The 14,145-nt window shown below is 35.7% G+C and overlaps 1 protein-coding gene and 1 pseudogene across 5 annotated transcripts in view; one reads left to right on the top strand and one right to left on the bottom strand.

The window, feature by feature from the left end:
- Positions 1 to 779: 779 nt before the first annotated feature.
- MYBL1 (MYB proto-oncogene like 1) overlaps positions 780 to 14,145 on the top strand; it is a 32,180-nt gene continuing 18,814 nt past the window's right edge. For 2 of the 5 annotated variants that reach the window (XM_011364600.2, XM_011364601.2), the window contains exons 1-5: positions 781 to 1,222; positions 9,676 to 9,781; positions 10,096 to 10,167; positions 12,087 to 12,179; positions 13,283 to 13,503. In XM_011364600.2, the coding sequence (XP_011362902.1) occupies positions 1,203 to 1,222; positions 9,676 to 9,781; positions 10,096 to 10,167; positions 12,087 to 12,179; positions 13,283 to 13,503 (512 nt within the window). In that variant the 5' untranslated portion in view covers positions 781 to 1,202. Of the gene's footprint in view, positions 1,223 to 9,675; positions 9,782 to 10,095; positions 10,168 to 12,086; positions 12,180 to 13,282; positions 13,504 to 14,145 lie in introns of all 5 variants that reach the window. The other 3 variants (XM_023533278.1, XM_011364599.2, XM_011364602.2) reach the window with 2 other exon arrangements.
- Positions 7,294 to 7,412, bottom strand: LOC111742695 (annotated as a pseudogene).

Below are 14,145 nucleotides of genomic sequence, written 5' to 3'. Positions count from 1 at the left end.
GTCCTCATTTACCTGGGCGAAATTCCCAGTCAGCTCCTGCATCAGGGCTCCTTCCCCGAGCACCTCAGTTACTTCCCGCAGAGCGAGGTAGGATAGGAGCTTAAGCATCTGAAGACCTGGATTATTTCCCTTTTCCGTTCTAAACTCGTCTCTAGCTAAGAACTTTTCACCTGTCACACTCCTGCTCGTTCTTGATATTCAGTTTCCTGCCACAGAGTTTTCGCTACTCCAGTAGTTACGATGTCTGGGCAAAAATAGCTCACGTTTTTGCTTAAACAATAACGGCCGCCCAAATATGATGGCTAGATTTGTCTCCGCAGACAGCGCCTCCCAACTAGTGAGGCGGGGTACACCCGAAGAGTGAGGGGCTGTGGCGGAGATGAGCATGTAAGGCCGTTCTCCGGTGAGACTGCCCAGTTGCTCAGGGACACGGCCCGTGAAGCCCCGGGAAGTTTGGGCTCGGGTCGCTGCTTCCGGACGCGCCTAGCGCGAGGCTGGAACTCGTTTTCCCAGCAGGCCCCGCGCGGCCTTTGGCACCCCGCCTCCTCTCAGTGCGCGGCTCCGCGCGCTCCGGGGCCTGTCACAGCCGGACCCGCGAGCCCCGCCTGCGGCCCCACCCCCTGTCTCCCAGCTCCTTCCCGGAGTCCCGCGAGTTCCAGTCCCGGCTTCCATCTCCCCAGCCCCGCCCCCGGCCGCGCGCGCTCTCTCCGCCCCGCCCCCGACCCCCCGCGTGCGGCCGCCGCAGCCAATGAGGTTCGGGGCCGCGTGCGCAGATTCAAACGGCGGCTCTTGAGGGAGGCTAGGCGCGAGATTCGGCGGTGCGGACAAAACCCTGCAGGAGTCCGCGATCCCTGCAGAGTTGCTCGCTGCGGGGAGAGGGCGGGGGTCGGCGCCCGCGGCGAGGAAGCTGAGAGGCGGCGGGAGGGGCCGGCCGAGGGCGGGAGCGCGCCTGCTGACATGTTGGGGGCATCCCGGGCCGGGCCGGGCCGGGGCTAAGAGCGGCGCTGCGGGCCGGGGGCGGGTCGCGATCTGCCCCGCTGTCCCTCAGTCCTGCCCTGCCAGGAACTTGCGTTTCGCTTCGGTCGCCTCGTAGAGGGAACGAGAGAACCGGCGGGAGGGTTGGGGAGAAGGAGCTTTCGCCTGAGGCTGGAGGAGGCTGAACTGCGTCCCCGCCCAGCCCGCGCCTATGCGGTACTTGAAGGATGGCGAAGAGGTCGCGCAGGTGGGTGACATTCCTTCCTCCCAGGCCGGTCGGCACCGTCTCGGCTCAGATTCTCTTTCCTTTCCCACTGCTTCCCAGCCGGGCCTTCCCCGGCCGGGGCAGAGGTTTTCTTTCCCGCTGCTCCACAGCCAACTCGGTCTGGCTGGCCGGAGCGCAGCCGTGACGTGCGCAGAGTTGGGGACCGGTATGTTTAAGACCGGTGTTTAAGACAGAAAGTGAGTAACATGCCCAGGTTGCTCCTTCGAATTGATTCTCCCCATAATCTCTTACAGTCACTTCTTGGTGGGAGTGTCTTGCCAGGTAAGTCTGTGCGCTTTGGCGAATACGCTACGCAGAGAAAAGTGGTAGAGTTCTGCCTGGGTGACTTGAAAATGGTGTTCAAAGGGACTCATTTTTTCTGAATTACTGTACCAGTTAAAATAGAAACTCCGAGATAAATCTGGGCGGGGACACCTCTGCCATCCTTGCTGCCTGAAAGTTATGGAAAATCTACTGAGGAATAGCCGAAAGAGGACCTTTTTGATGTTTTCTGTAGCTACCGTACTCATGTTCTCAGGTTTGTGTATACATATATGTATATATTATGTATACATCTTCTATTGGGAAGATGTCACACTAGTAGCTTGATCTTAAAATGAAACAGTGTGTTTCATTCACTTAATAATTTGAGTATCATGTTTGATTTTGATTGTTACCTAAGTGTTGCACAGAGGTGGGGCATATTTTTTTGTCGGAAAACTTGCTAGGATGAATTTATGCGCCTTGAATTTTATTTATGTCACTATAGTAGCTACTCTAAAAACTGGAGTGTCTTTTAATTGTGTTATTAATAAAACTGAAAAGATGTTTGGCACAATTTCCAAATGGTTTTATTTCTAGATCCACAGCCTCAAAGTCTTAATTAGAGATGTATATAAGTTGAAATTTAGTATCAGGATTTATCAATTGCAGATTTCTATTAAAATTGGCAATAATACACATAATATTTGTCACTTTATTCATTTATTAAGCATCTCCTGTATGTAAGATGTTTTTGCAGAAAGCATAAAATGTATTTAAGTCTCTGTTAGCTTATTATTTTGTAGCGACTCCAGTGTAGGTCAGGGCTTGAGGCGCAACAAATGTACATGCACACACATAAACCCACATCTCTAGAACAGAGTTTTCAGCCTTGGCACTATTGATATTTTGGATCACATAATTCTTTGTAGTGGGGGGCTGTCCTATACTTTGTAGGATGGTTAGTAGCATCCCTGGCTTCTACACAGGAGATGCCGGTAACACCTCATTTCACCTACTCCTGACAATCAAAGATCTCTCCAAACATTACCAAATGTCTATGGGGGGGGGGGGGGGGAGGGGACCAGGCCAGCCACAAAATTGCAAGCCAGGAGTTGAGCTGCTGACCAGAGGTGAAAATCACTGCTCTGGAATGTCAAGGATCCAGTTAATCTCTCTAACTTCAGAAAAGATCTTAAAAGCTCCTGTAATTATAGTTACTGAGGTACTGGTTTAGGCCTTTCCTTTTGAATATACAAAATTTTTAAAATAAACTTCATTAAGTAACGTGGTGAGTGACTGTAAGTGGCATTATGTACTTATCAGTATTGATGTTAATCTTATTCAGAATAGTTTCTTGGCTAATGCTGTCATCAGTGTTTAGTTATGGTTAGACATGGATGCTTGAATGTCCAAACCTGCCTTCTCCAATTGATTTTCTGTCTGTTTCATAGTTTGTATGTACGTCATAATAATAGGCTAAGAAAGAAGAATTGGTTTAATGATTAATTTGCCTGTATAAGTTTCCTTTTATTGACAATACTTTGAGCTTGAAGATCTAAACATTAACTGTACTATTGACTTTTATTCCTGTTCACTATATAAATTAGTTGAAACATAGAATGATTTAAAGAGTCAAGTCTGGAGTAATTAAACTTAGTGGAGTGAAGTTACACTCCCTATGGCAGTATTCAGGTAGAGGATGTGGTGAGAAATTATCATCTCTGAATGGTGTATTTCTTAGGGTCTTCATGCTTGAATGTTTTATGTTCTAAATTGCATTTCTCGTATATGTAAATGTGACTTATTTATCATAGGAGGTAATAGAATGTGAAATGTTTTGAAGGAGAAAATCTATGGGGCAAAGTCTAGTCTCTTTTGGCTCAATATCTTAATATTAAATATGAACCTAATTTATAATTGAAAGATAAAGGAAATAATTCAGTCACTAGGATCTCTACTAGACAATCATTTAACTATTTGAGTGAAGATTATACTTTGCTGTATAAAAGTTTTGCATAAGACTGTAGGCATAAATTCTGTAATACACTTTTTCTGTATGATCTGGAAAAAAAAGTAAAACTTATCTCAGGTGTGAAACAGGTGAAGAATGTTAGCTTTTTTGATCTTTAAGATAACTGTAGTATCTGATCTGTATTTACATAAGGGAAAGGGCTCATTTAGTGTTGTGACTTTAGTTTTAGATCCCACTGGGAGTTTTAATGACATAATTTGCAGGCAGTACCAAAAATGATATATGTTATTAACATGTATTTGATTTTTAAACATATATATATTAAGTAATTAATTTTAGTTTTGAAAGCCAGTTCTACTTTTAAAAATAAACTTTAAAAAATGTCATTTAGAAGCCAAAAGGCTATTTCAGTAGTAAGATTAAGGTATTTACACTTGAGATGACCTGTAACTACACTAAACTGAAAAGATAAAAGCCAGCTCTTGAATTGGAAGATGTTTTTCAGTGGGGAGTGTGTGTGTAGGAAGTAATTTTACTATGTTGTCTCCAGCAAATGGCTGTTACGGGTGAAAGAATACTGATATATGAGAACTAATTTTTTAAATCATCTTTGCCATTAACTAGCAATATTGTTTTGGGAACGCAAATAAATTCTGCATCCCAGTTTTTCATCTGTTATTATAAGGAGTTTGAGTCTTATGGTCTGTAAGATAACTTATAATTTAATATCTGTCCTATTTTGAACCCTTTTGTAATAATCTTTTCTCATTTAAAAATATATACACACTAATGGACAAAAATAGAAATGTTCTCACTTTGTTTTTGTTTATAGGTAGCTATATAAAACTCTGTTTCAGTATTGTTATTAATAATGGTCAAATGAAGTCAAATTTGTCTTACTACAATATGCTAGTTTGCAGTCCAGATTTGGAAAAAATATTCAGGTATGCAGTACATCATGTTAACCACTGGGTGGCCTGATTTCACTATATTAAATTAACCTGGTAAATTTTCATACCTTGAATTTGATTGGACTTTAAAACATGCAGTTATCATGTCAAGACAGTATAATTAAGATGTATTTTTTGATTATGATAAAAATTTCAGACGATGCAGTTTGATTTAAAATATGATCAAGTTGAAGTTATTTTATTAGAGCAGATTTTATAAAACTACTGATTTTTTTTCCCAATTTCAAACCAGTAGTTTCTTCTCAAATAAAAATAAATTTTAAAAAAATTATCAAATTCTCCCTTTGCCTGCCTCATTTTACTCTTTGGGTGGTATTAATTGGTGCAGTTTAAAATAGAACTTCTGTTTTAATATGTTCTGTGAATAGTTTGTGTATTATTTCACAGGCAAAAGATAACTGTGAAGTTATTCTTAACCATTTTCCTTGCTTAATGAGTCATAATATTTGTGTGTGTGTGTGAGTGATTCATTTTGCTGTTTCGTAATCACCCTAATCATTTTGTTCATTCATAATCTACAAAACCCCTTCATTTGAATATAGTGCTTAGGTAATGTATTGACAATTATAGCATACATATTTTTTTGACTTAAAAAATAAAACTCACAATGCTTCTAGAAACCATGTCCTGGATGGAGGTTCAGAGACCAACAAAATTTCTCTTCTATTGTTGCTTTGTGACTGTAGAAATAATGTCACCTATTTTTGCTGTCTTCTAGATTAGTCACCCAGGCTAGAAATGGTTTATTTATCTACACAGTAGGAAGTTGATTTTAATATGTATTACCATCATTGATTGCTATAATACAGAAATACTAAAAGATGATATAAACAGAAAAGTGAGCAGATTATTAAGCAGTGGGACTTTTTCATTGTTAATGGTGAAAGTGGAATATTGGTGAGGTTTTTTGGTGAGATTTTATCCTTTCCCTTTTTTCGTGGCAAATTGTAGGCATTCTCAGGCATTTTTCTGTTGCAGCTAGTGATGTTGATAAGTTTCTAGGATCTTTTTGTGTCACAGTTATTTAAAAATCACATCCTTTCAACAATCACTTAAATAATATAGAAATAACAATACTAAAACTAAGAAGCAGCAAGGTAGATAGACTCTAGGAAAGTCCCAGTATATATACAATTCTAAGAATTCTGCTTTAATCCTTTCTCACAGTCACCCACTCAAAAAACCCAGCTTCCTGAACACTGACAGGCTGTTAAACTCTGCCTGAAGTTGATGACCATACTGATGCAAAACAGAGAATGAAACCTCATGTAGAAATAGAAATTTCTCAGTGACCAAATATGTGGTTAAAAAATAAGGGAGAATTTTAAAGTTAAAGTGAACAAGCTTTCAGGAAAATTACCCCTTGGAACTAGTAATATTTTTGGACTCATATCCTTACTTAAAATATTTTGATAAGATCCTAAAGGTGAATTTTGTACAGATTAGATATGAGGTAGATATTTTTTGAATACTCAAGATTTATATGGGCAAGTCCCTAAGTTAAAAATTGTTTTGCTCTGTAAATAACCTAATTTTTAAAGCAGTCTCAAAATGCTGTTGTGGAAGCTGTTGGGATCTGAGGGGAGAGAGGAAGAGGGAAACCTGTGAAAAGTACAACTGTTTGGGATGGCAGGAAGTGGAAAGGTTGCTGGAAACAGTTTTAGGAAAGGTTAGGCAACATTAGATACCCCAAAGAACCCTTTCTGCTATACTGAATATTTTTGTAATGTTTGTTTCAGCAGGTTCTGCTTCTTATAGTCTACCACTTGGATGTGCATTTGGATTTTGAAAGTCCTTTTTAACAAATGGGAATGCCCTTCACCTCCTAAAGGTATTTTCATTTGTTAAAAAGTGTTTTCTCGTGTCCACTTTAGATCAGCCATCTTGAGGGAGGTGAAAGTTTTGATTAGGTTGGGGGGGGGTGAGGTAGTTTTGGAATATAAAGTACTTGGAGGAGGTGAAAGAGTAAGTACATTCATTAATTTTACACATACATATTTGAATGGCAGGTACTGTGCTTGGTGCTGAGGGGTGAACATATTAGACATGGTCTTTGAACTCCAGAGCTTACTATTTGGTTGGGAAGGTTGGTAGGTGTGATGAGCATTAAGAAGGAAGGGTAGATGCCCTAAGTATATAGAAATTGGACAGAAAGGTTCAGTATGGTGTTTTATATGATTGTAACCACCTTAGAAATTTATGACCCATCTTTAATTTAACAATCAGGTGATATTTCTGATATCTGAAAGTGGCTGCAAACAGCAGGTATTTTCTTTAATTAAACCTGTGTTTTTATTTTTGGCATAGTTTAATAAAACAAGGTGGTGTATATGGAAGTAGGACTGGCAGATTATTATTACAAATAGACATTGGCTTGAAGGAGAGAGCATTTGGGTATTAGAGCGTGTTGAACCAAAGAAGCAGCTAAATAAATATAGGTAGGGAAATAGGGGCTCTTGGTGTCTTGATTGGTCATATATGAATTTTGGTCCTATGGAATTGACAAATCAAGGGAAATGAGAAGTTCCTGCAAAGGATTTATAGATATGAAATCTAGGCTTTCATTTTTCTGTTTCGTAACCGAATGTAAATATTAGGAACTTCCTACATGTTTTTAAGTATATTATAGTGAAGTTAAGTCATTGAACTTTTGCTATTTGACATCAAAATGAATTTTTGGAAAAGAGTTGACTCTAGTAAAGCAAAAATAATTTTGAATGTTGTTAGGCAATTAGCCTATGCACATAATAATATATGTATGTATATGTGTGTGTGTGTGTGTGTATTTTTTAAGACGAGGCAACCCTTGGTTGACTGCTTACAATCCCTTATTTTTTAATTTTTTATGCCTACAGCACCTAGTCTTCCAAGGTGGTCTCCCATCCAAGTACTAACCAGGCCTGACCCTGCTTAGTTTCTGAGATCAGACGGGATCGGGCTTGTTCAGAGTAGCATGGCCATAGACTGCACATAATAATGTTAAGTTACCTCTCTGTGCCACGTGCTTTATGAGGTGTTTATATATTTTTCCATTATCCTTAAAGCAGTATTATAAGGTAGATGGTATCTTCACTTTACAAACAGGTAAACTAAAGCTCTGAAAGGTTAATATGTTCACATATACAAAATGAGTAATTAAGTTAGAACTAGAACCTTGTTCTGATTTCAAAAGGCACTTGAGTTTCATCTTTAATATAGTCTAGTTTCTTGGTATCCTCTTTCCTATTTTTCCAGTATGGTAAATATAGTGGTTAAGTAGTGGGTTTTGGAGTTCGGCCATGCTATACTTGGTGTAACTGTGGGCAAGAAGTTAATTTTCTAAGTCAGTTTTCTATTCTGTAAAATGGAAATAATAATAATATTTCCTTTGTAGGATTGTTGTAGGGTTTTAGGAGAGAAATTTTATAGACTACCACAATGTCTAGTACTTAGAAAGTTTAAATAAATATTCACTCCTTTTATTTTCAGATGCTCATAACTTTATTTAGTCCTCTGGCTACTTAAAATGGCTTTAATTATTCTCCATGTGCTAGTAGTTGCCAAAACTGTGTGTCTACCCTAGATTTCTTACCTGAGCAGAAGATCCATGTGCTCAGTTGCCTTCTAGATGTGCTTTGCCCAATAGGAAAGCCACTAGCCACATGTGGCTGTTGAGCTCTTGAAATGTGGCTCGTCTGAGTTGCAATGTCCTGTAACTATAAAATACACACCAGATTTTGAAGACTAGTAAGAAAAAAGGAATGTAAAATATTTGATGATTATGTTGATTATGTGTTGAAATTATAATTTTTCAAATATATTGGGTTAAATAATATTAAAATTAATTTCACCTGTTTCTGTCTTTTTAATGTGGCTTACATATGTGGCTTGCATTATATTTCTTTGGACAGTACTGTTTTATATATATACACCTGTATATTTCTCAAGTGCATTGAAATCAGTCCAAAACTGCTTACTCTCCCCATTGCCTTCTCTCTCCCAAAGTTCTGTTTCTCCTTCTCTATTCCTTATCTCAGTGAATAGTTCTATTTATTCTCCCAAAGCCAGAAATTTTGGAATCAACCTTGGTTCTTCCTTCTCCCATGTCTCTCATATCCATCAGTTGTAGTCTTTTTGTTCTGTTTAGTATTTCTCAATTTCATGTACTTCTTCCCATTGTCACTATTATTACCTGAAAAAAGTCAATTTGTTCTTTTATGGCTTCTTGATTTTTGTCACATTTAGATCTCTTTTATTCAATAATATAAAAAATGGAATTCTACCTTATTTTCTTATAGTACTATTATGGTTTTATTAAAAAGATATAAAATATTGCTTCATCTGAATTTTTAAATTTGAAAGTAGGACTTGAGCTTTATTTTAAAAAAAATGGCTATTCAGTGTCTTACTATTTATTGAAAACTCCATCTTTACCCCACTGATTTGATATGTTACTGTTATAATTTACCAAATTCCCATATGGGTTTTGTTTTTTTCTGAATGTCTTATTCCGTTCCATTGATTTATATATCAAGTCTTGTGCCAGTGCTATTCTGTTTTATTGTTTTTCTACAGTATATTTTGATATTAATTTAGGGAGAATGGACATCTGTTTCTTTTTCTATCCAAGAATGTGATCTGGATGTTTTCCATTTGTTCAAGTCTTCTGTGTCTAAAAATAGTGTTTTATTGCCTACTATACTTTGATCTTGTACTTATTTCTACATATTTTTATTTTTTTGTTGTTGGTATTATTAATGGGTCATTTATTCCATTGTGTCTTTTCACTACTGTATTTTGTATTTTACCATTACCATTGTCAGGCCCTAATAATTTCTTTCTTGGATTATTGTAAACGCGTACTAATTGGTCTTCTTTCCTCCATTTCTGTGCACTCCTGCCAGTGATTTATCTGAAACACAAGATATTTATTTTTTACTCTCTTAAAGTCCTTTAACTCTTTAGGATAAAGGTCAAAAGAACAAAGGCCAAACTCCTTACCATGTTACAAAGGTCATCACTTGGACCCTGGTGGGATATCCACCTTCATCTCTCTAGTGTCCGTAAGAACTATAGCTCCTCTCCATTGCATGTCTCTTAAATATTTTTGTACTTTGACAATATGATTGGATGTTCTTTAATCTGAGTGGCTTCGGTCATATATTTATACACAGGTTCAATTATTGAATTTACAAATTTAAATAAAATTCTTGGTTTCACAATTGTGGTTTTTTGTTTGTTTTTTTTAGTGAGGATGAGGATGATGACCTTCAGTATGCTGATCATGATTATGAAGTACCACAACAAAAAGGGTTGAAGAAACTCTGGAACAGAGTAAAATGGACAAGAGATGAGGTGATTATCTGATAAGATTTACCAATTTCATATTTGTATTATTAGTATTATAGATATGAAACATATTTAAACACAAAACATGAGAAAAGTTGACTAACTTGCACATTATTTTTCTTCAACAAGAGACATGAATAGTTTATTGATGTTGAGACTGACAGAAACAGTGTAGTAAATGAGAGAAGTTGTATTATAGTGGCTTCAGTCCTTCTAAAAATGGCCACCAGAAAAGACATGAAAGAAGTGGAGAGTTATCTATATTCAGGGCTAAAGGAATAGGGTGGGGGAAAGCTTTTTAATCATACCTGTTTTAATAGGATGATAAGTTAAAGAAGTTGGTTGAACAACATGGAACTGATGATTGGACTTTAATTGCTAGTCATCTTCAAGTAAGTAAAACATATTTCTATATGTAATGGATGATTTAAGTCACTGGGTTTAACTTGCTGTTTTTAAAAAATGTCTCTACATTTAGATTTAGATTTCCTTCCTAAAAACATCTAAAATCTACATTTTAGATTTAGATTTCCTTCCTAAAAACATCTCTCCTTCTGGTCCTCTTATAGTTATCAATGATTTAGGAAGTCTGATTTTCTAGTAATTAGTTTATCCAGAGGCCTAAAAAGATTGCTAATCTAAAACAAGCGATATAAAGTTTGGGTAGAGCTTTATAAATATTTTCTGATAAATGTTAAAACATTTTAAAAGAAGTTAAATATATTGAAATATTTAATAGCAATACAATCAGAAAAGGCTCTGTTGAAAAGTTTGTCATAAAATGCTTACCTTATAAAGTGTTAATTCTTTTTTAAAAAAAATTATACTTACCGTTCACCATACTACTATTCATATTCTATTCATTAGCATGTGATTTTTACAAAATATTTTCACATATACTGTTATTTGTCTCTTACTACACTGTGGGTAGCGAGTCAAAATACTCATATTTGAATTTCTGTACTAACTACTTTGGGTTTCAGAAACCACGTTACCTATGTTCTTTCTATATTGTTATGCCTTTCAACAAAACCTGAAAATTGAGACCAAATAATGAAAAGAGCATAAGTTTTGGAGTCAGTTTGAATTGTGTCCAAATGTCAGCTCTGTTTGGTTTTAGAAAAGTTTTAACCTCTTTGATCTTCAGCTTTCTTATCTATACTAACACTCATTTTCGTAGTATTTTTGTGAGAATTAGAAATGACATATAGGATGTTTGGCACAGTTCCTGACATTTTGCAGATGTTCAATAAATGGACACTAAATTAGAAAAGTTATTTACATTAGCTGTATCAGTTTAACTTAAGAGGTATAACAGCAAATTAGTTTATCTAGAGACCTAAACAGAAATACTATAAGAACATACAGGATCAACCTGATTATTTTGAAGAAAGTGATAACCTTAAAATGGATCAGCATTGATGTATAGAAGTCGTAAATGAAGAAGCTCAGTTTGAATAAAAATAATTTGAAGTTCATTAGGCACAAAGATAGAGCTATTAGCAAACAAAATATTTGTATCTATCCTTTTATATCTTTTTAAATTATTTGTAACCCTGTATATGAATTAATATCTTTGTAAACTGTAAGTCACTAATGAAAAGTTACTATTATTATTGTTATCATCGGAGTTACTAGGTCACGAATTGACTGACTAAAATAAGGCTTTGTTTATTAGTCATTTTTGGAGTTTGAGATGTTTCTACATAAGGTTTTCTTATTCTGGTAAATTCATGTTTCTTTTAAGCTTCAACAGTTAAATAATTTAACTGATATTTAATACACATCTTCTGTATAGTTGTGTTTAGTTTTTTCTTGATAATTTTTGGGTTATCATTTGTAACCATCCTTTAAATACCATGCAATAGTCTAGTAATGCCTTTACAGTTTTTTGTAGAGTGATGTACCGCTATGTTAGATGAATCTAGACTGTTGTGCTGTTTGAGTTCTTTTATTTGCTCTGTATAGTTTTCTATTTATTTCCTTTTATTTCTCAACCTTATAGACATTTTTTATGGGCAGTATTTGTGTTATAGCTTTGCTCTTGCTATTTTATAGGGCACAGCATGGAGACAAATACTTTAACTTCAAATATATCTTGTTTTTATTTGTATTCTAAGCCCTGCCAACAACTTTAATAAAAAAAAGAATTGGGTCACAGACATGTAAAATAAATATTACATGTTTAAAGAATGCTGTTGAATGCATTATTTTTGAAGACTTCATTCTTAAGATTGTGAACCATAAGTTGAGGCTGACTTGCTTTCTGGAAGACAATTGTTCAATAACAAAATCATCTAAATTCTTTTAGAATCGTTCTGATTTTCAGTGCCAGCATCGGTGGCAGAAAGTTTTAAATCCAGAATTGATAAAGGGTCCCTGGACTAAAGAAGAAGATCAGAGGGTAAAATGTTCATCATATTCTTTTTTATTTTCACTGTGTAGGTGGATTAGTTTTTTTTCTTCCTAGCGCATTGTTTTGGAAGATAAAGTATATGTTTAAAGCACTATGATTTTGTTCTCCGGGTGCTGCTTGCATAAGAATTGGAAGTTGAGTGTCTTGAGATGTAGTTTTTAATGAATTAAATCAAACCACGTCTGTATAGCTTTTTCTTTCTGAGAGTTTGGTCTGCAGAAGGAAAAAATACTATTAGTTTAGTCACCTTGTTTAGCGTTTAGGTTAGCAACATTTAGGGTATAGTTTCTTTTTGAAAATTGTGTAAACATTTTAAAAACAATTTAATTTTTATTTTATCCGATAACATATCTAAGGAAGTCATTCTTGACATTACCCCTTGACCTATAATAAGCCCCCAAATGAGGTAGGTGTCAGAACATCATGTTTCTGAAGGGTTGGATGATTTAAAAATCAAGATAATATTTTGTGTTATAAAAGTCTGAGAAGAATGGAAGAGTTTCTATTGTCCACTTAGAATTGCCCTTTCGTTCATGTCCTTTATGGCATAAAACTTGTTAATATAATTGTGGAATTAGGGTATTCTTATTGTCACTCAAAAAAAAAGTTACTTCATTAAGTTGAGAACTGAGTTGATTTACTAGATGACTAATGATAGGTTTTAAAATGTGTGATCTATATCTTTTTACTTTGAGAAAGGAAGAAATGAAAAGACAGTAACTGTAGATCCTTCCTGCTTCCAAACTGATTTATTTGGCTTTCAGCCAAAGCGTTTTTTTGTTTTTAGGATGTAAGAAATAGAAAATGCCTAAGTCTCAACATTTTTACTGTTATTTTAAATTAATTTTATATGAAAACAGTTTAACTTACAAGTCACTTTAATTAGCACCTTGTAATTTAGATAAGTTCGAGATCAATTTTTGAACTTGGCAAATACTGAAATAGTATTTCTTGGTAAAATTGTTTTTTTAAGTTGTAGTTGTGGCTTGGATTTAATGCATTAAAAAAGTAGTATTCTCGAGTTTTGTTTTAACGTCCGTCAGGGTCGTCAGGGTAATACTTTTTTAAACTTTGTTTTTTCTGTTTCTTAGGTTATTGAACTAGTTCAGAAGTATGGGCCAAAAAGATGGTCTTTAATTGCAAAACATTTAAAAGGAAGAATAGGCAAGCAGTGTAGAGAAAGATGGCATAATCATCTGAATCCTGAGGTCAAGAAATCTTCCTGGACAGAAGAGGAGGACAGGATCATTTATGAAGCACATAAACGGTTGGGAAATCGTTGGGCAGAAATTGCCAAACTACTTCCTGGAAGGTGCTTATAGAAATGTATATACATTTTTCTGTACTTAAACTTGACCTTTATTATGTTACTATTAAATATATTTGCAACCACTCCAAGACTTTAATTTTATTTATAATGAAAATGTACACTGTATATTATAAGTGACCTTTTGGGACTATTTACAATATATTCTGTGGTAAGAGATATACTTACTTTTTTAATGAAATATTTTATAGTAGTAATTTGTGCAATAAAATGATAGACCTTTGGATTATGAAAATTTACTGCCTTCCAAAATTATGTTTACATATCAGTGCCAGCCAGGCAGACCTTCTTTATATAAACTCTGTTGGAATGGAATCTAAATCAGAGATTTCTTCTGTATCAGATTCTATGCCTAAGTCCAGAGAATAACAGATACACCAGCTGAAATAACCGCTATGGAAGCATATTAGAGAAAATTCAATTCTTAATTAATTATGGTATGATTCAGATCATGGGAGTAGTATATATAGCCATGTGGCTAAAATACAGAATTTCCCTCGGGGATGTGCTATATATACTATATGTTGCACTAGTTCAAATGTTTTCTAATAGTACAGTAGACCAACAACCTTGGGAAAATCCATACCTCACTTAGAAGATACACATTGTTTTTATTGTTGTAATCTC

Source organism: Pteropus vampyrus, unplaced genomic scaffold (assembly GCF_000151845.1).
Source record: "Pteropus vampyrus isolate Shadow unplaced genomic scaffold, Pvam_2.0 Scaffold99, whole genome shotgun sequence".
Classification (NCBI taxonomy): domain Eukaryota; kingdom Metazoa; phylum Chordata; class Mammalia; order Chiroptera; family Pteropodidae; genus Pteropus; species Pteropus vampyrus.
This window is presented reverse-complemented; position numbering and strand designations above follow the sequence as displayed.